At 45.2% G+C, this 20,841-nt stretch overlaps 1 protein-coding gene across 1 annotated transcript in view; it reads right to left on the reverse strand.

Annotated features, from left to right (window-relative positions):
- Nucleotides 1-20,841, reverse strand: part of ASXL3 (additional sex combs like 3, transcriptional regulator) — a 136,505-nt gene that overhangs the window by 67,783 nt on the left and 47,881 nt on the right. Inside the window, exon 5 of the mRNA XM_023756401.1 lies at nt 8,198-8,319. Within this exon, the coding sequence (XP_023612169.1) occupies nt 8,198-8,319 (122 nt within the window). The remainder of the gene's footprint in view (nt 1-8,197; nt 8,320-20,841) is intronic.

The raw sequence follows: 20,841 nt of genomic DNA on the forward strand, positions 1-20,841 counted from the left end.
TTTGGAGAGGAAAGGAGAAGGAGAGAGAGATAGAAACATCAATGATGAGAGAATCACTGATTGGCTGCCTCCTGCACCCCCCACCCCACTGAGAATTGAGCTCACAACTTGGGCATGTACCCTGACTGGGAATCAAATCATGACCTCCTGGTTCATAGGTTGATGCTCAACCACTGAGCCATGGCGGCCGGGCGTCTCAATAATATATTTAATGAGAGCACACGTGCTATAAAATATTTAAGACATTTGCTCTTTTTCATCAAGGTGTATACATAACTCTCTCTAGCCTTATGTACGAACACAAAGCAATTTATGGACATTAAACCATCAATCCAATAAAAAAACAGAGTGAGGCAACACAGTGCTTTCCATTACAATTAAGTCCATCTTTGTCCACTATGTAAGACACCCACAAAACAATAAAATCAACAAAGAGTGACAGGTTTTTAGGAGGCTCTACATCATAGATTTAAACTGTTTCCCTTGGCAGTTCAAATAGGCATTTAAAAACTATTCATTTGATGTCAGGTGTATTTTGGAAAATATTGGTTGGAAAAAAAGAGAGAAAGAGATAAAATACAAATAGGCCCATCAGCCTGAATCATAAAGTCAAAGATGGCCTGCCTTTTCACAGCATCTGGTGGTAATAATTAAAGTAATAAAAATTCCACCCTCAATTTTTAGAGCTGAGAAGACTCTATTATAGGAAAATTAGTAGTTGGATCAGAAGAAACCATGACAACAATAATAGTATAAAAACAATGAAAACCCTTAGCTGCCCTGGCCGGTAGCTCAGTGGCTAGAGCCTTGGTGTGTGCACTGAAGGGTCTCGGGTTTTGGTTCGATTCCTGGTTAAGGGCACGGCACGTACCTGGGTTGCAGGTTTGCTATCCAGCCTCAGTCAGAGTCTCTCTCACATTGATGTTTCTCTCCTTCCATCCCTTCCCCTCTCTCATAAATAAATAAGTGGAAAAAATATGCTTGGGTGAAAATTGACCAAAAACAAAACATTTTTTTAAACCAAACCTACAGCTATTTTTAATTTTAAAGAGTCATGGTGGAACCAGGTAGGGATAAAATAATGCTAATCAATATTGTGCTTATTTCAATGATTTTCTTTCTGAACATGTATTTCCTACTCAAAAATTTAAACAATATTTCTTAATATAATGTTTTAGAAAAATATATTTTTATTTATTTCAGAGGGGAAGGGGAGTGAGAGAAAGCTAGAAACATCAATGATGAGAGAGAATCATTGATCGGCTGCCTCCTGCACAACCCCCACTGGCTATCAAGCCCGCAACCTGGGCATGTGCCCTGACTGGGAATCGAACCATGACCTCCTCATCCATAGGTCGACGTTCAATCCCAGAGCCACGCTGGCCGGGCCTTAATATAACATTTTTTAAAATACTGATATGCAACACTTTGTGCCTGTAGGTGACTAACTGCCCAACAGAAAAAGGACTGTTTTAAGTGTATGGAAAGTATGCACACTTTTTAGTTTTACCTCTAAAACACGAGCATTATGTTGGACCCCGATTAACTTTTCTAGGGGCAAATAAGCAACAACTGGGGAGTGTGTCACAGTGGACAGCAGGCTCCCAGGTAAACTGAGGGGCACCTGGGCTCAGCTACAGGAAGGGGCATCCTGACCACATTCACGAGATCCGCCGCATCGTAGGCTGAGCGGTGCTGGGCTCGTGGAAGAGTCCAGTTCCCTTCCCAGCAAGTGGGGTTTATTGGACCAGGACACGGAGGACTCCTCCATGCAGGTCGGTGTGGAAGGATGGGGGAAGCAATGCGGACCCCAACGAGATGTTCAGGAGAGTCTGGGCGGGCTCCGACCAGAGAACTCTGGCGTTGTCATGTCCACCAGGCAGGCCATGTAGTGAATCCGGCCTCGCATTATTATACATATTAATGTGTGTCTTACATTGCCGGTCTCTTGGACAGATCCTGCAAGTGAAGAAGCTAGCTAGTCATGGTTTTGGTTTTCTGTGTGTGTGTGTTTTGGGGGGTGGGAAGTTTTATAACCATGTTTCTGCAACTCACACGTAGAGGCTGCGTGTGTCCTCACAATTCCTTGAAAAAATGTGCAGTACTGTTTGGACCACACCGCCTGGGGTAAGACAGTGACAGAGGGGAGGCTGAAGTGAGTGGGGATACACACCCCACTGGAGGGGGCAGCACCGGCTCAGGAGAACCAACACAACTGGACTTTCAGGATGTTTAGGTGAGTTTTCCGGTTTTGAACAATGTGCCAGGCAAAACAGAGATGGTTCTGAGCCTCAGTGAGCCTGAGGGCACCGATCTTTGACACCATTAACAATGCTTCTCACCTCATCCAATAAATGAGTCTGACCATGCCCAAAGGAGGTAGTAACCCCCCTCCTGGTCGAGGACCGGCTGCTGCAGAGTCCTGGCGATGACTGTGGGGTGTGGTGGTTAAGACTGTGGGTGCAGAGCCCTGGTTAAGACTGTGGGGTGCCATGCCTGGCTGGGGTGGCTCAGTGGTTGAGTGTCGGCCTATGCACCAGGAGATCATGGTTCAACTCCTGGCCAGGGCACATGCTGGGTTTGCAGGTTCAATCCCCATTATGGCACGTGCAGGATGCAGCCAATCAGTGATTCTCTCTCATCAGTGATATTTCTTTCTCTCCCTTCCTCTCTGATATCAATAAAAATATATTTTTAAAAAAGACTGTGGGTGCCGTGGTTAATGGCGAGGTGTAGAGTCAGAGAAAGAGTGCGCAAGCAGAGCAATGCTGAGTAAATTACCTGGTACATGTCCCTGTGAAACAGACACAGTGCTGCTAAGATGTATAAATAGGAAATGCACAGAGGTGTTTGTATTCAGGCTGTTTTATTCAGGCTGTTTGTTTTCAGGCTGTTTGCATACAGGCTGTTTGCATTCAGGTTGTTTGCATTTAGGCTGTTGTATTCAGGCTGTTGTATTCAGGCTGTTTGTATAAAGGCTGTTTGTATTCAGGCTGTTTGTATAAAGACTGTTTGTATTCAGGCTGTTTGTATAAAGGCTGTTTGTATTCAGGCTGTTTGTATAAAGGCTGTTTGTATTCAGGCTGTTTGTATAAAGGCTGTTTGTATTCAGGCTGTTTGCATATAGGCTATTGTATTCAAGCTGTTTGCATTCAGGCTGTTTGCATACAGGCTTCTGGGGCGGTCAGCAGCCACTGCCTTCTCTCAGTAGGGCCTCTGCACCTCTCTTCACAGCAAGGTACCCTTGTATCCCACTGTCCTCAACTTTGAGCTTTAGCTACAATTCCCAGAACAAAAGTTTCTATTTTATATTATTACAAATATAATAGAAGTTAAATGCAATATAACTTGTAATCATCTAAGTTTAGGTATCCCACAGCCTGGAAATCCATGTAATAGATTAAGAAAGTAGGATGAGGAAGGCCACTTTAGCAGGTCCTTGAAGGTTAGCTCTGCACGGGGTGCCATGAAGGGGAAATATTTTTGCGGTGGCGACAACTTGGGGCTGCGATGCGGGCTTTTTCTATTCCACACCAAGGGTCTCAGTTAGCCCCGGGGGCCTGCTGGTCCACCTGCATACCCTTCTATTTGACACGCATGCTACTTATTATATTAGTCTAGATGCATTTTAGGGGATGATATCCCCAAGGCACCCCTAACTACCCAAGCCTGAGCTCTCCACTGACATGCTAATGGAGAGCTTATTTAACAACTCTAAATCCTGTAATTTCAAACCCAGAAAGAAGCAGCATCAAAACCTAAATAAACAAGCAGATGGCCAGCGTAAATGCAGTCTACCATGCTGCCCACATGTAAATGTTCTCATGCCCAAACTACAGTCTATTGGACTTGCCAAGTCAAATGCTTCCAGGTACTAGTCCATATGAGAGAGATTTACAGGCCACAACTTGGAAATAAATGTACTATTTCAAGGACACATAACAGAGCTCAACCAGTCTAGGAAAAGGAAAGATCCCACCAGACATTAGTTACAGTTTTAGATCGATGTGGAAAGAAAGAAACCAGAGGGTGCTGACTCGGCATGCTTTTCTCTAGAGGTGCACCCCAATATTCTCTTATAACAAGAGACAATACAGATGATGTAGAACTGTATACCTGAACCCGCATAGTTTTATTAATCAATGTCTCCTCCAATAAGTTCAATTGAAAAAAGAGACATGAAACTCTTCAGATCAAGCATGTCAAACTCAAAGGCTAACACAAGCCAAATAAATGAGGCATGCGGCCCGTGGGCTGCGAGTTTGACATGCTTGCTTTAGATAAACATTTAAATTGGTAAACAGAAAGCCTGTCAGATAACTATGCAAACATGACACAGTTCTCATTTTCTCGAATGAAAAATAAAACCTAAAGCCAGAGGCTCTTGTATTAGCTTGGCTTTGCATAAACAAGTAACGCCTGCTTTATTTTAGTTGAAAAACAACACTGACAATGTAACTTAAGAATGCACTGAATGTAATAAGCCCTTCCCTGAAATTCAAAGTATCACATGCTGCAAATGCTAAAATCACTGTGCGCGCACACACACACACACACACACACACACGAAACAGCTGGCTGTGTCAGGCACCAACAACTTGCATTGTTGCTAGTGTGCTAAACATCAGAAACTGCTATCAGGCAACATAACCTTTGGAATTTCGCAGTATTGGTCAAATATACAAAGCTAAAGCAAAATGCCAAGAATATATCTGCTTTGGGGTGTGAAGAGGGAAACCGGATGTGCAACTTTATGAATAAATCCTACACCCTAAATAATGCCGGAAGCCAAACCTGGGGGAGCCACCAGGTTACCTCCCACAGCAGACCTCATCCTACTTCAAGCTTTCCTTTGATTCTGTTTAAAAACTTCCAAAGCTTAATCTTTCTTCATTACCCTTTCTTCATTATTCATGCGATTACACCCAACATGCGATGCTAACTAACATTTCCATGATTAGGAAGTAGCAGGGTCCCAAGTATTTAGGAACAGGGAGAATGATCGATGTCAGTAGCCCAGGGGTACATGGCTCTGTAAGTACCGGCTTATAGATACACTGCCGTCCACAGTACTGCCCAGTAAAAACCCACCCTCCACAGCTACAACTTCAGACTGGGGTGGTGGCGTGGGCTCAGGACTGGGAACTCTATCTGGCTTATTTTGTGGGGATATTTGCTTTACATTATTATGATTCACTTACATTTATGAGTATAAAGCTACTGGATTCTGGTGGTGGTGTTTTTTCCTGCCCTTGAAGCTGCCGAGGCCGCTGCTGATCAGGCCCTCCCCCAGCGCAGGCGTGCGGAGGTCCCTGCCGCCTTGCCCCCGACTCTGTGCAAGGAACCTCCTCCTGTCCGGTTGACCCGTTACGGTGTCCCGGTTAATTAGCATATTTCTCTATTTTATATATAGATGCCAAAAGGCAGTATGCACTAAGGGGCAGTATCTGCAACGATGATTCTGGGCTGAAATGTCATCACCAAAATTTACTCACTGGACGATCTTAGGCAAGTTACCTAACGTCTCTGGACCTTAGTTTCCTCATTTGAAAAATGGGGATGCTGGTCCCTACGTTTAAGGACCTGCATGAGGATTAAACGGCACAGTGCATGTGGAATGCAAAGCACAGTGTCTAGGATTCAGAAAAGTAAATGTCGGCTGATGCGATTATGAGGGTCATTCAGCTGGCCCTACATTCATGAAATGATGACTTGTGCATGTAAATATATCCACAAAACACACATTCGCAAACACAGAACACAAACATGGGATATCTATCGACGTATAACATATGCACTTACACCACTTCTCTAGGGCCAGTCAACTCTCCAAAAGAAAGGTGAGCTGCGTACACGCTGAGCTGCTACAATTTACAAAGCCTCGTGTTCAGTCAGCTTGTGAAATGCTGCCTGAAGAAAGTCAGCAATTACAGGGAATCTGAGCAACATTCTGCAAGAACAGCTTTTCTTCTAAATGTATTTCTGATAGGAATTTGATTATTAATCAAACATTAGCATAGCTGCTATACAGCGGGCCATATTCCCCTGGTGACTCATTTGTTACTTGGTTATACAATAGGACATTTTAAGACATGGATAAATAGCGCTTTCTGGACATTCAGAAGTTTTCACAATAGATTTTCTCAAGACAAGGCTTAGAGCCTGAGCAAGCAAGTGTCACTTCCCATGAACACATGCTCTGCAATAAAATAACACAAAAAACCACTAACTCAGAGCTGTGCGATAGTTGAGTCATTGTAAAAAATGTTCAGATGATATGAAACCAAAATGAAGGGAGTGAAAAGCAATGAGACCTGACAATGCAGAGATGTGAGTTTTCACGTCTCCATTCGCACTCAGGAAGGCTTCACGGGGTGCACATTTTCTCAATCACTGCTCCTCAGAAGCATGAGTTTCATTTACGATCACATCTATGTTCCTTAAATGCTACAACAACCAGCACCCAGTTTTGTGTCTTTTGCTCTGTCCTGGTCAGCATTTTATTACCTGAATAAGCCCTTCCTAGGTTTCCCTACCATCACCCACCCTGTATTTCAGCCTCATCACAAGGGACCTCAACACTAAATTCAACTTTGTTCTTTGGCGTCTAAACCATTTCCCAAGAGCAAGGATATAAATGGCAAGATTATTTGACCTATGTTACTACCATCGATATAATCCCAATGAATGGAAATACTTCAAATTTCAATAATTCATATAGAATAAAAGGTAATATAATTCAGTACAACAGCATTAAGTTGCTTTGTTTGAAGTAGAGGAAAAGTAGGTGGAGACCGTCTAAACCTAGGAGATTGGATGTGAATATAAGAAGCTCCAGAGATTGACTGAACTTTTAAAGAAATGATTGATGGAGCTTTTAAAGAAATGCTGAACTTTATTTACAAACATGGTGTCTCTTTCCTTGTCATAAATACTGTATCCCCAGAATGACACCAGACTTGGTAAGGGTCAGCAAGAGGTGAGGTGGAAGAGGGCGTCATTCAAGGATCCAAATAAAAATGTCAGAGTAAAGCCGTCACCCAGGGGAAAACCAGGAATTCAGGGTTAAACGTGTGAGCCTTCCGCTCAGTAACATCGTTAGGATGAGCATCGCACAAGGTCCCCATCTAACCACAGCATCCTTCCTTCCCTTCCCTGCACAGTGGAGCAGGGGCGGTGTGACCGCCGTGGCTGACACTTACTGAGCGATTACTGCGGGCGGACACCCACTCGACCACGTGCTGCCAGTGTACCACCTCGCTCAGTCCTCAGATCATCCCTGCATTTTCTAGAAATAGGATTTGAGATGCGGAGAATACAAGTGGCTTGCCCAGAGTCAGACAGAGTAGCAAACATTGAAACCAGAATATGTCAGACCTTGTAGCCATCACCTCTCACCACTATCTCTGGACGAGGATACACAGGTCAAGACTGCTGATGTGATACCAGGACGATATGCCAAGGTAGCTCCATTCAGCACCAAACCACGCTCACTGAAGACGCATACTCTACATGCGAGCAAGCCACAATTACTGTTTTCCTCATTTGTAACTTAATGCATCTCAGTAATGAGAAGGAAACTATCTGTGACTTTTTTAATATATATTTGCATTGATTTCAGAGAGGAAGGGAGAGGGGAGAGAGAGAAACATCAGTGATGAGAGAGAATCATTGATCCGCTGCCTCCTGCATGGCCCCCACTGGGGATCGAGCCCACCATGTGGGCATGTGCCCTGACCAGGAAATCAAACCGTGACCTTCTGGTTCACAGGTCGATGCTCAACCACTGACAGGTCGATGCTCAACCACTGAGCCATGTCTGGCCGGCCTCTGTTATTGTTGATGTCAACTTTCAGATAAACATGAGATAATACACAGAGACGCTATTTTCAAAACATGCAAGATGAACCCAACATGCTTACTATGAATCACACACACAAAAGCCTTCATACAAGTTTTTATATGTTTCCAGGCACATTTTCCCTCAAACAAGTCTCTCGCAGCTTTGGGCCGAGATTGAAATGACTGCACTAAATACTATGGAAGGGGTTGGATTCGGGCATGTGTATGGGTTGGATTCGGGCATGTGTATTGCCTTCTGGCTGCTATGTTCTTATTTACTTTACTTTCCCCACACAAGACGCGTGGCCTTCCGTGGGCAGAAGCACGGGACAGAGGCCCGAGGCCGCTGGCTCACCTGCTTCAGAGCCTTCTTGGTGTGTTGCTGGAAGGAAGACACCAGCTTGCTTGGCGCGGCCGTGTTAGGAAGACTGGGATCCCGAGTACAAGATGCTTCGTCGGGCACCTGCTTGGCACAAACTGGAAACACACAGAGAGAAGGGTATTACTAATTTGAATTCCTTTTCTTTTATATCCACTGTCATTAACCGGGAGCTTTTCTCCAGCTGAACACGGATTCCTAAAATAACGCAAAAGAGCGAGTGCAAAGGAGAGCCACTACCTTTGAAACAAGGGATCATTTAATAGCTGTGAGGCCACAGTCCCATTTCTCCAGGCCTCCGTCTTCTGACCCCCTGACTGATGATGATCCCCATGTCACAGGGCCCTTGTATGGACACAGAAAGGATCACAACGTCTCCCTCAAGAGTTGGGGGTCAGTAGAGACTCTGCAGTTCTGAGCATGGAGACGAGGCCATGCACAGTATTGTGAAGAAACAATCCAAATTCATGGAAGTGCGTTAAATCCATCAACCTTGGAGGCAGTATAATTCCTCCATCCCTCCTTCGACAGAGTCTCTGGCCTCCTACGGCATGTGCATCCCTCCTAGGGGCCAAGTTACGTGGCACAAGGAAAAAAATAAAATCCAAAGTGCCAGCTGTCAAGCGAAGATGATGATTTCCAAGAACATGGAACCCTGGGCAGAGGACAACAGGATTGGCCATTTGTCCCCGAGTCAAGCTTCCCTGATGCTCACTCTACAGACCGCTCCTTAGAAAAGACGGCTTTTCAGAAAAACCACTAACTGGCTGGCACGGCTGACCCACGGGCCCACACTCCCCGCCTGCCCTCTGACACCTGGGAGAGCTAGAGCACGTCTTTCTGTCCTCACCCCTCCTACTGGAGGGACGAGGGTTAACACGGGGGAGTGGGGGGGGGGCTCTGCAGGGGCGCAGTGTGGACCCTGCCCTGTGCACACGAGGGGGAAGGAGTTACTGGGAAAATCACAGTGAGGAAGCACTATGGCGACAGGCAGAAGGAAGACACGGGTCAGAGGCAGGAGGCAAGAGGGAGTGAGATGGAAGAAAATAACGTAAGGACATGCGGTAAAAGCTCAATATGTGACTTGCTAAGGACAACGGGGTTGACATTAATCCACGAGAATTTTCCAAGGAACAGCAGCGCAGGAGGACGCTGACCCTCGTGTCAAAACCACAGAAAACAAGGGAGAATGGGAGCGATGCTGGTCGGACCCGGGAGCGCTCGGGGGCCCAGCGCTGCGAACACCCAGCAGCTTTGGAGGGACTCAGGAGCATGTTGCCCAGAAATGGAATGTGGGTCATCACAGACAATGTTTGGAAAGAAGCATTCATCAAGTTTCGTTTCAGTACAGAAGCTATCAGCAAGCCAAACGGAACACGTTTCGGACGATAAAATAATGGTTGGTTACTAATGCCAGGCGTTTAACCCGTGTGATCTCATGTCTTCCTCACAGCTTCGTGCCCGATGGACAGGCACTACCTCCAAACGGGAGAGAGAAAACTGGGGATCGAAAAGGCTCGATCACCTGCCCCTGGTCACACAGCCACGGGAACAGAGGAGCTGGGTCCCCAGGCCACGCCCATCCTTTTCCACTGAAAATACCTGGCGTCAATGCCGAGAGCTGATGCCCACAACGCAACGTCTAGAGCAGCTGCTTTCCCTGCACCACGCTGGCAGTCCTGACACAGGAGGCGACTGGGGCCCAGGGAACAACGCACTCAGCCCCAACATGAGAAAATCGACAGCCGTCAGCGAGAATGACCGGCCCAGGAGATGGTGCGGTTGAAGTAGCAAAAGGACTTGCCCATGGAGATAGTGCGAGAAGTCCTTGAACTAAAGATCAGGCAACCGTTTCTGTTTGATACCAATGAAATGTTTCCTCAAAACAGTCTAACTGTTCCAGTTAAGAAACATTTTAAAACACCGTTGGCATAAACCACAGGCTCCTCGCTTCTCTCCTTGAAATGACAGCTGGAGGAGGACTTGGTAACACTCTCACAAAGCTTACTTGTTCAGAAATATTAGAAATAACCACCAGTTGGCCAGACCTAAACGAGTGTGATAGAAGCCTAGCCAGACGTAGAGTGGGCATTAGCAAATACGTTTTATTACTCTTGCATTCTTAGAGTAGTATTTCCATCAAAAAAAAAAAGGAAATGTACTGGTTAATTGAAAAGGATAATCCAATGGATTTTAGGGACTTTATGGAAAATATGAGAGTGCTTCTGACTTCTGGACATCTAAACAAATTTACCAGTTTTCTTGGGAAATGATATTCTTCATAAGTATTTCTGAGGTAAACATCAACGCAGCAGGATCAAACACCACCCGCCGCTTCATGGTGTGCGTGTAGTTACAGCCTCGTGCCCGCTATGTTTTCCGATGCTCCCATAAGCATCGGACCATCAGCGGTTGCCTTCCTGAGGGCGGCAGACACCTACCTTACAACTCAACTCACTCTATTTCTCTGCGACTCAGGAGACCATTGCATCATGATACCCGTTTCAGCATCACCACATGTGCTGCAGAGTCTGGTTTAAATTCAGTATTAAATTCGTGGTGCTAATGGTGATGCGCATGTATGCACACAGTGCTTCCAAAGAAAGATTTTGTTCAACTTGGGGTCTAGAACTTCAGATGGAAGGCAGGACCATAAAACTGAAACAATGTCAAGAAATACTATGAAGTTTCCCCCCAAGGCGATTCATTTTCCTCTAAACCAGCTCTAGTCTGCTTTATCTGACCTTCCAAGACCCCGGGGAAGGATTACAAGAATTCCTTTACTACCTAGGAACTTTTTTCTCCAACCCTTCTTTCTGGGATTTAGTCCTATGTAAAAAAATCAATAAAATATATTTTTTAAACAAAAACAAAACAAAAAAATCATTGTAGAATCTTAAAGAACGTAAATGTAATAGGACATAAAATCTATAAGGGAGTGTTCCTTTGGGTTAAAATCACTTTTGCCCTAGCGGGTTTTGCTCAGTGGTTAGAGCGGCAGCCTGCGGACTGAAGGGTCCTGGGTTCGATTCTGGTCAAGGGCACATGCCTAGGTTGCAGGCTCGGTCCCCAGTGGGGGGCGTGCAGGAGGCAGCCAATCAATGATTCCCTCTCATCATTGATGTCTCTATCTCTCTCTTCCTCTCTGAAATAAATAAATAATAATTTTAAAAAAACACGTTTAAGGGGAAAAAAGAAAGAGAAACATGGGTGAGGCACAGTGTAATGAGTCCCTAGATTGCCAAGGGTACGCCTGCGTGTACGCCTTGACAACATGGCTGTTGAGCTGGGCGTGTCTGGCATGAACCACTCTTTTGCCATGGATGTGCTGAGGGTGGCTCACTCTAAAAACACTGTGTCGTTGGACTGTGCAGGTTCTCGCAGATTTACCTTCTGACAGAACACATGGTTTCCACTTGGACTTATTCTTGTCGCTTTCTCAATAACAGACATGATAAATAAATAACAGAGGGTTTATTTTAAACAGTTGCCTGAATATTTATCTAAGGGACTGAGTTTGGCCTCTGAAATCCAAGCCAAAGAAAATGAATGTTAAAGCAAGGACCTGGGGAAATCCCTGTACACGGAGTTGCCCCGGGAGCCAGGAAACTGAAGGGTTCGGACAGATGTTCTATCCAGTGAGCATCCCACACGCACGGGCAGCTTAGAGAGGGACACCTCCTCGACATTCCGAACAGAAGGTGCGCTTTCTCCTGACCGTGCACTGGCGCCAGCACAACACGAATGCCAGGGTCTATCCCTCCACGCCCCACAGGACTGCCTGCTCCTCTGTGGTGGACACACGGATGAGGAACACAATTCTGAAGCGACAGGAACCCTATTTCTGAGTACATATGGCCTGACTGCCCAAACTCGGCAAGCCACAAGCATAGTGCAAAGCTAATTTGCTCCTTTTAAATCCAAGCCGTTGATGGGATCCTTGGTATTTGCTGCTCATCTGCTTCTCCGTTCTTTCACTCTCAGACTCCCAAAGCCCTCCTCCAATATGGTCTGTTTGGAAGCAAAGTGAGGTGGAGGGTGACAGGAGATCCTGGGAAAGGCGTGAAGGCGGAGAGGCTGGCGCCTGGGTTCCAGCAGGCCTGGATTTCGGCCTCTGTCCTCAGGGTCTCCAGCTTGCCCCTCTCTCTCCTCTTGTTCACTCCCCGTTCATCTTGAAAATGTGGCTGAGCTGGAAAATACGGGTTAGAGCTCATACGTTTAAAGTTGGGTGCTAGGAGAGGGGATGGTGCCGTTCCCTCCCATCTCATTACTAACCCACTGGCAGGTGTGCAAGAGGCCTTGGACCTTGAGCTTGAGACACAAAGAAGGGCGGGCTCAGAGGGCAATCTTGACTCTGTCTCTCCTTCGAGACTCACATCTTGGTCGCCCCCCTCCTCCCATTCCCACCCTCTCTGATCCAGCCACCAGAGACCCGGCCGGATTCCCTGAACACATACACTTGCTGCATTTGCTGCAATTGTTCTGACTGTCCCTTTTCCGTGTACCCTTTCTCCATCTCTCTACCTGGCAAACTCACTTTTAAAATTACATTTATTGAGGTAAGCCTGGCCGGCGTGGCTCAGTAGTTGAGCATCCACCTCTGAACCAGGAGGTCACGGTTTGATTCCTGGTCAGGGCACATGCCTCAGGTGCAGGAGGGAGCCAATCAATAATTCTCTCTCATCATTGATGTTTCTATCTCTCTCTCCCTCTCCCTTCCTCTATAAAATCAATAAAAATATATTTTAAAAATTGTTGAGGTAACATTGGTTAATAACATTATATAATTTTCAAGTGTACGACTTTATAATAAACATCTGTATTCTCTACTGTGTCCTCACCAAGCAGTCTGGTTTCCTCTGCCTCCATTTCTTGACCCCCTCTCCCTCTCCTCCCTCTCCCCTGGTAACCACCATTCTGCTGTCTGTGGCTATGAGGTATGTTTGGTGCTTTCTTTTTGGTTCACTTGTTGCTTTTTGTTTTATATCTCACATGTGAGTGAAATCATATGGTTCTTGTCCCTTTTCTGACTTATTCCCCTTAGTATAATACCCTCAAGATCGATCCATGTCATTGCAAATGACAATGTTTCATCTTTGTTATGGCCGAGTAGTATTGCACTGTCTATATGTACCACTGAGCATTACTGACAAGAGCCAGCACATGGAAACGACCCAAGTGACCTTCAACAGATGACTGGACAAACTCATCTTGACGGACCCAACTCACACAGCCTCCCCCAAAACTTTCCTGACCACCCCAGTCTCTGAGGTGGGCTTACTCCTCCCTGAATCATGTTCCCTCGAAACTTAGTGTCCGAATTCACCACAGTCCCAGGTGGGCAAGTGTCTGCCTCACCACCCACAGGCTCCGCAACTCAGGGACGATGTATGTACAGATCTATACACGTAGATCTATAAACGCTGGTTAAACTAAAGTGTCCCATTTTATTTCCATTAAATTTACCTGAACACGTTTTAAAGTTAACTTTCAATCACTGTTTTTAATAAGAATTCACGGAAGGGGAGGTCAGCGAAACAGTTTTTCATTATGGAAACGCACACATAAAAGGTGAATTTATTTATTGACTTTTAAAAATCTTCATTGTTCAAAGTATTACATATGCCCCCTTTCCCCCAGCCCCATGTACCCCTTTTCTAGCCCATCCCCACCCCTCCACCCCAGGCTCACTTCGAAAACGGAAGCCCTATTTTGAAAATGTTTAAACTACCCTGGAGTCCATTCGGGCAAATATGGAAACTGAAGCACAGAACGTCCTATGCGAGTCAGTGGAAGACGCAGGGCCTGCCAGTAACTGCCGATCTGCTGTCCTGACTCACCGCCTTATTGTAAGAGGACAGACACAGTTTAGAGGCTTTGCAGACCGAAATAAAAATAAATTTAGAGTCAAATTTAGACATCGCGATGCTTACTTGGAATAGCAGGAGCTGTGTGGGGACAGAACCACCAAACAGACCGGATGTTGCATAACATAGTCACTCCCACAAAGGGATCTGTGAGTCTCACTAGGCTGCACAGTGAGTAACAGGCTACCTGAGGCCACTGGTGTTCAAAGGTGCAACCGAGGCAGGGAGAGGGGCCTCCTGGGGTCAATCTCATTTCTATCAGTCCCCCCTCCAACGACCCCCTTTCCAAGTTTCTGAAAACTCATACTAGATGCTCTCACATCAACACAGTGATCTATAGAAATAATCCTGACACACACAATAGTTTTAATACTGTTCTCATAAAGAAAACCTTAAATCCGCGACCACACATGAACTCGAACACGTGTGCCACGGGTTAGGATCCAATCACATCTTAAAAGAGGGCTGGGTCTTAGAAAGAGCGTATTTATTTTTTTATTAATTATTCATTCAGTTGTAAAACTTTTATTGAGCCCTTTCATGCCAAGTCCCGTAGAAAATAAATGCAGGGAGAAAAACAGTGAATAAGACCTAAGTACTAATGTTGAGACCACAACTTTTTAAAAGGTAACTTTCAAAGAACAATAGCATAGAACTAGTAATTATACCTGAGAAAAGCCAGGTCTATAAAAACCTAGTCATGATAACTACAATTTGTTTTGAAAGATTAACAAGCAGATAATTTGAAAGTATCCCTAATAAAAAAAGCTTCTGTTTGGAGAAAAAAAAAAATATATATATATATATATATATCACACATCATAGTTACACTTGAAATTGTGTGCATCACATCTTCTGGAAATACACAGCAACAAAATACGTGACAAAAAACTATTTAAAATGATAGTGAAGACCAGGCAAAACCCATCTGACCGAAACTAAATCTTTTCTGACCTCTATGTCTTATAGAAAAAAAATAGTAATTCCTTAATCCTTTTTTCTAGACTAAGGAAAAGTGCCCGCTCCCAAAGCATTCCTATTCTAAGGTAGATGTCTGGATTTAGATAATTTCCCTGTTGCATTAAAGAAAACATTCAAAGGGTATGAGATATCAAGACAGGCCAATTAAATAGAGCAATAATAGCAATCAACTAATGGAAATAATAATTCCCTCTTAAATTTTCAAGGGAGAAAGCATCTGAACATGGTATGTATTGATACGTGGCAATATTTCATACCATATCACCTACGAATAAAACAGACCTAACGTAACTGAAGCTTGTACTGTATCTATGGCCTGCTTCATTGGCCCAACCTAATGAATGCACTCAACCTGTCCCAGAGCAACTTAGTTTTACTAAAATCTCTGTATAGCCATAAAAATATCCCTGTAAACTCAGACAAGAGACACCCAAATCAGAGATAAGAAGATTTAATGGGGAAAACCTATGTTTTAGGTACCAGCCTCGTGCCACCTAACCCCTCCTACCACAGAAGCAGTACGGATTCCTCTCAGAGCCACGGACCGGGTGTCACCATAAGCTGCCGATGTGCGGAAGACATTACAGCTATTTCTCCTACACGGCACAACGCCTGTGGTGGTCTACAGTGCGTCAGGTTCCCGAAACATCTACACCAGTGATGGCGAACCTATGACACGTGTGTCAGAGGTGACACTCGAACTCATTTTTTTGGTTGATTTTTCTTTGTTAAATGGCATTTAAATATATAAAATAAAGATCAAAAATATAAGTCTTCGTTTTACTATGGTTGCAAATATCGAAAAATTTCTATATATGACACGACACCAGAGTTAAGTTAGGGTTTTTCAAAATGCTGACACACCGAGCTCAAAAGGTTCACCATCACTGATCTACACGGAAGTACAGCAACCCACCTAGAAAGTGGGAAATAGAAAAAAGGCGGGAGGAAGAGTATGGCCAAAAGGTTGGTAGAGGTCAAGGGTAAGTGCTCCCCTCACAGGCACTGCTGCTCATCACTTTATACCCAACACGGGAAAGGGAACTCTAGGTACAACCAAGGAAGCGAGAGGAGGGGTTCGGGCAGCCAGCTGCTGGAGAAATGGCTCTCTACTGTCACTTTAGACAAAAAGGAGAGAATGGATGATCTGGTATCAACTTTAAAAGTACTTTATTAATCACACACTACATACATCAAACTGAAGTTGGGCCAGCTAAGCTGAGTAATTTGGAGAATACCTTTAATTTTGATTTTATTTGAGAGGAGGTTTGTTTTTATTATGAGATCATAGTCTCTTTCCAATCCTTATCTCCAGATGATGAACTATTTCCCTCACAGCACAGAAAATGAGGGGGAAAGTCCACTTAAATGGGCTAATTTATCTGCACTTAACAAGAAAACTCTCTTTTCTTCCCTGACTCTTGTATAAATCTTATTATACAAGAACAGAGGCCGCAGTTCCAGGGGAAATATGTAAGAAAAAGGGGTCCCTGGTGGGTAACAGGAGTACAGAATAGGGACCTAGAAGTGATGTTTGACAGAGGCGGGCTAAGTCATTGGGGAAGTTGGGATGAAGGGAGTGGGGTCTAGATGATGTCCGGCTGCTCTCCACCATGAGGGAGGGCGGGGGAAGAAAACTCATTTAATTAAAAGCACAAAAGGTTTTAGCCTAAGGAAAAAATGCTTGCCTATCAAGGCTATCAAAAATGCAGAAAGGCAGGTAGGAAGGGACTGCAGGAGTCCCAGCCCTCGGGACATTTGCTGTGAGGATGATGTCTAAGGAATCGACTGGGTTAAGGAAAATGCTGGCAGGAGAGGACAGGCCTCCATGAACTTCCGAGGCCCGCCTGCTGCTCGGGAACTGTGAGAACCGTGGGCTGGGATGAAAGCAGGGAGAGCGAGAACGAGTGGGCCGCGGAAGTTTCCATCCTGCCCGTGGCCACTGCTGACTGTGAACACTACTCCCTCTCCTCCGCCCTGGCTTTCATGTGTAACTGAAACACCACCGTCACAGGCTCCGGTGTCTCGAGGCCACCAACGTGGAACAGGTGTCTCCAGGAGCCAACAGCGCTGTCCAGGAAAATGCAGGTGTTGGATAAGAGACAAATGAGCTTCACCCTTCACCCGAGAAAACGGGGGACCTGGCAGGACGCCCCGCCCTCATCTACAGCCCTGTCTGGAGTGGCCGCCAGGTAGAAACTGATCGTGACGGCCCAGGCCATCCTGCGCAACACCACCTGGAGCCCAGACAAGCTCCTGAAACGCCTCCGGCAAAGCAAGGCCCAGAGGCCGCGAGGAGTGAGGCCTCAGCTGGGTCGGCGGCATCTTTTAAAGTTACTCAGAACAGCCCAGCCGGAGTGGCTGGGAGTGGAGCGTCAGCCTATGAGCCAGGAGGTCATGGTTCCATTCTGGGTCAGGGCACATGCCCGGGTGGCGGGCTCGATCTCCAGTAGGGGGCGTGCAGGAGGCAGCCAATCCATGATTCTCATCATTGATGTTTCTATCTCTCTCTCCCTTCCTTTCTGAAATCAATAAAAATATATTAAAGAAAGAAAGAAAGGTACTCAGCACACTCCATGCACAATGCACAGCCCCGCACAGTCCTCCCCCGGCTGTGTATGAAGCTGCCCCCTCCTCCACCCCCCAGGACGTCTGAGCCTCATTAGTCCACATGGCACTTCCTCCAGGAAGCGCCTCATCTGTGTGCAATTGATGTCTCCACAGAGAGCCCCTGCACACGCCCCGGGCCCTCTTACAGCGCTTTTCCCTTTTGAAAAGCTACCCCTCCAAGTGTGGCCTCGGAGGAAAACAAAGAGTGGGCCGGGTAAGGTTCCCTTCAGTGAACACGACTCTGCCAAGAATCACACAACCAGAAATCCCCGTACAGAACGGGCCCCGAAGAATCATGAAAAAAAGGGCCAGAGAAAATTCAACTGCGGGAGTCGTTACTCACCCTGGGACCTGAGGGCTGGAACGGAGGATGTACGTTCTCTATAATTTCCCCCCTAAATAGAGGCTTAAAATACTAATTCCCCCGCCGGCCTGTGCTTCCTCCCTGAAAGCCATTAGGGTTAATAACATACAGGAGCCTATTTGATCTCTCTGGATGAAAATGGTACAATCTCCAATTTCCTCATAAAAAAAAAATTAAACAGAATGGTGGCTTTTGAGTTTAAACATGAAATAGATGAGGGCCACAAGAGGAGAAGCTCATTTTCCTGCTAATAATAATTTATAAAGAGAAGGTGAAGACTCTCTACTGATGGTATCATTTTATATGAAATATAAACAGGTTACACAGCCAGCAACGTGCTGTAAGTCAATTTAATGTGTGTGAGCAAACTTATGATGCACCAATGTATTATGCTCAGAAAACAACTCAGACACACACACACACACCCATAAATCTCTGACTAAAATAGCCCATAAAATTCAAAATATTTTCTTTGGGTGACACAGATCTATACTTATATTGGCATAAATGGTCATGGGTTGTCAACAAAGATATATCAAGTGATTCACCTAAATCACTCTTCGATCTCTAGAGCTAAGCTTGTAAAATGTGGAGAGTTTACTTTCTCGAGTCTGTAAGCCTCATTCTTATTAACTTGAGAAACTGTTTAGGAGTCAAAGAAACATAACACATCACTACAGTTCTGTGTCTTGTAAATTCTATAATCAATAATATACCCCTTTTCCCACACTGTAAAAATTTTATACAAAACTATAAAACACAATATCTTGGCAAAGCGACTCCCACTTAAAATCCAGCAGCTGATTGCGAGAAGAGGGCCAAGGCACGACTATTTTTATCTTCATTCTACTCAAGGGCTCCAGTGCTACTGACTGGAATTAAGCTGCTAAGATTTTTTTTTTCCTTCCCAGTTTTCGTCAAGTGCTTTCTTTTCAAATGCTTCTCTGCCGACCCTCTTTAATTAAGGGTGCAGCCAAAGTCAATTAATCTTTGTTAATCTGAAATAACTCTTATGGTAGCAGAGGTTTATTTTTCGGAGTGCCACAAGGGTATATTACAGATTGATAGTGATTAGTATTCACCTCAATACCTCCCAATATTTCATTCCAGAGGAGAGATGAAAAGGGAGGAGGGGGATGAGATAAAAATAAAAAGAAAGAAACAGATGCTGGCAGCCTTCTCTCCCCCGACCCCTCCTCTTGCCCTGCCCTTCCTCCCATGTCCACACATCCCCCCACAGGCCCCACCTTCTCCCTCTGATTATATTTTCAAAGTGTATTTGTACAGCTGTGAGGAGTACGGGTATTCTATCCATTCTCACTTCTGGTTCAAATATGTATTCGACACAGAGTAAGCAAGAAAATCACCTACACCAGTTCAGTTTCCGGGAATTTATTCTGGATTTGTAAGAAATCACGAGGCATCCCTCCTCTTCATCTGGATGAGCCAAGGGCTCCTCTTTGTCGAGTTCTCAAGTTTATAAGCGGAGCAGATCTGGACAAATGTTGTGAAGGCAAACTGCATCCATGGCTCCTGGCCCACAGTGACCCCTGGGGTTCCAGCAGGCTCTCGGGGTTCCGCACGTCTACCCGGGCTTGCCACTTGGACGAGACATTGGACTTAGCTCTAAATTTGCTCACTACTAAAAAAATAACACAACAGAGCCTAGGAGTGACTACCTCCCAGGACTGCTGTGAGGATTCAACAACGTACATGCACGGAGCTTACAAAGGCCGGGCACTATAAGCACTCGATATATTTTCAGTGTCTAGGTTTTGAAAACGAATCCTAAGGCTAGGTTAATGGACTATACATATAAGTATATTATATTTGCAGGGATGAACAATATACTTGTCCTACGAGAAGCAGTGGTGGTTTGCAATAAGATGCAAAGTGGGCAAATCAAGGAATACTCAAGGAAATAAGCTATTGACTGTTCTTCCAGTGATTCCCCACAGCAATTTCCCTAATGCCATTTCCAAGGAGGGGCCAGAACATTCTAGTTTGGGTCACGTTAGCTGGAGATGTGTAGGGATGTGTTCTTTGGCTGAGGACCTATTCACATTTCCAATTAGGGGAGTTTGCTTATCACGCTTTGGTTTAATTATTGGCTGAGTGCTCTCACCCTCTCCCTGACCCTATCCCAGCCACTAACATCCTCCCACTCCTTCCTCTGAAATTCAGGATTAGTCATTAGCAAAAATCTCCTAGAATCCCCTTCTTCTCTTTGCACACTCCCTTTGCATCTTAATCTACAGAACCCGGCTCGCTCCTACGGACACTTCTTCCTCTTCCACCCACCCTCTCAGGCAGCAGCCCCTCTCTCTGCCCCAGGGCTTTGTACCACTGGATTAGAAAATGGGGCAGGCGGCATCCATTCCGTTTTCCTGCTCCTTCGATGCCTCTAGCATTGTACCTCATGTCTCAGACTATGGTGCCAATTACTCCTCTGCACTGTACTTACCACCAACAAACTCCTGAATGACTCCCCTTCATTTTATGAAGATTTTAGCTCCTAAATGTCATACCCTTTCAATGCTAGTTCTACCACAATCGTCTGTTTCAATAGCCACAAAGATGATCCTGTAATATTGTACAGCAGGACCAGCCTTTGCAATGGGAGTGGGAAACACAAGAAATCATTTGGTCTGGCCCTGCCAAGGCATTAGTGATGAGTTAAGTAAATGTTTGACCATACAGAGCAGGCTAATTTTTAAGCTGATAATTTTGTGTGGCCCGTGAATGATGTTATAAATATCCAAATGGCCCTTGGTAGAAAAAAGGTTCCCCACCCCTGC

The sequence above is a fragment of the Myotis lucifugus genome, unplaced genomic scaffold (assembly GCF_000147115.1).
Source record: "Myotis lucifugus unplaced genomic scaffold, Myoluc2.0 scaffold_93, whole genome shotgun sequence".
In the NCBI taxonomy this organism is placed as follows: domain Eukaryota; kingdom Metazoa; phylum Chordata; class Mammalia; order Chiroptera; family Vespertilionidae; genus Myotis; species Myotis lucifugus.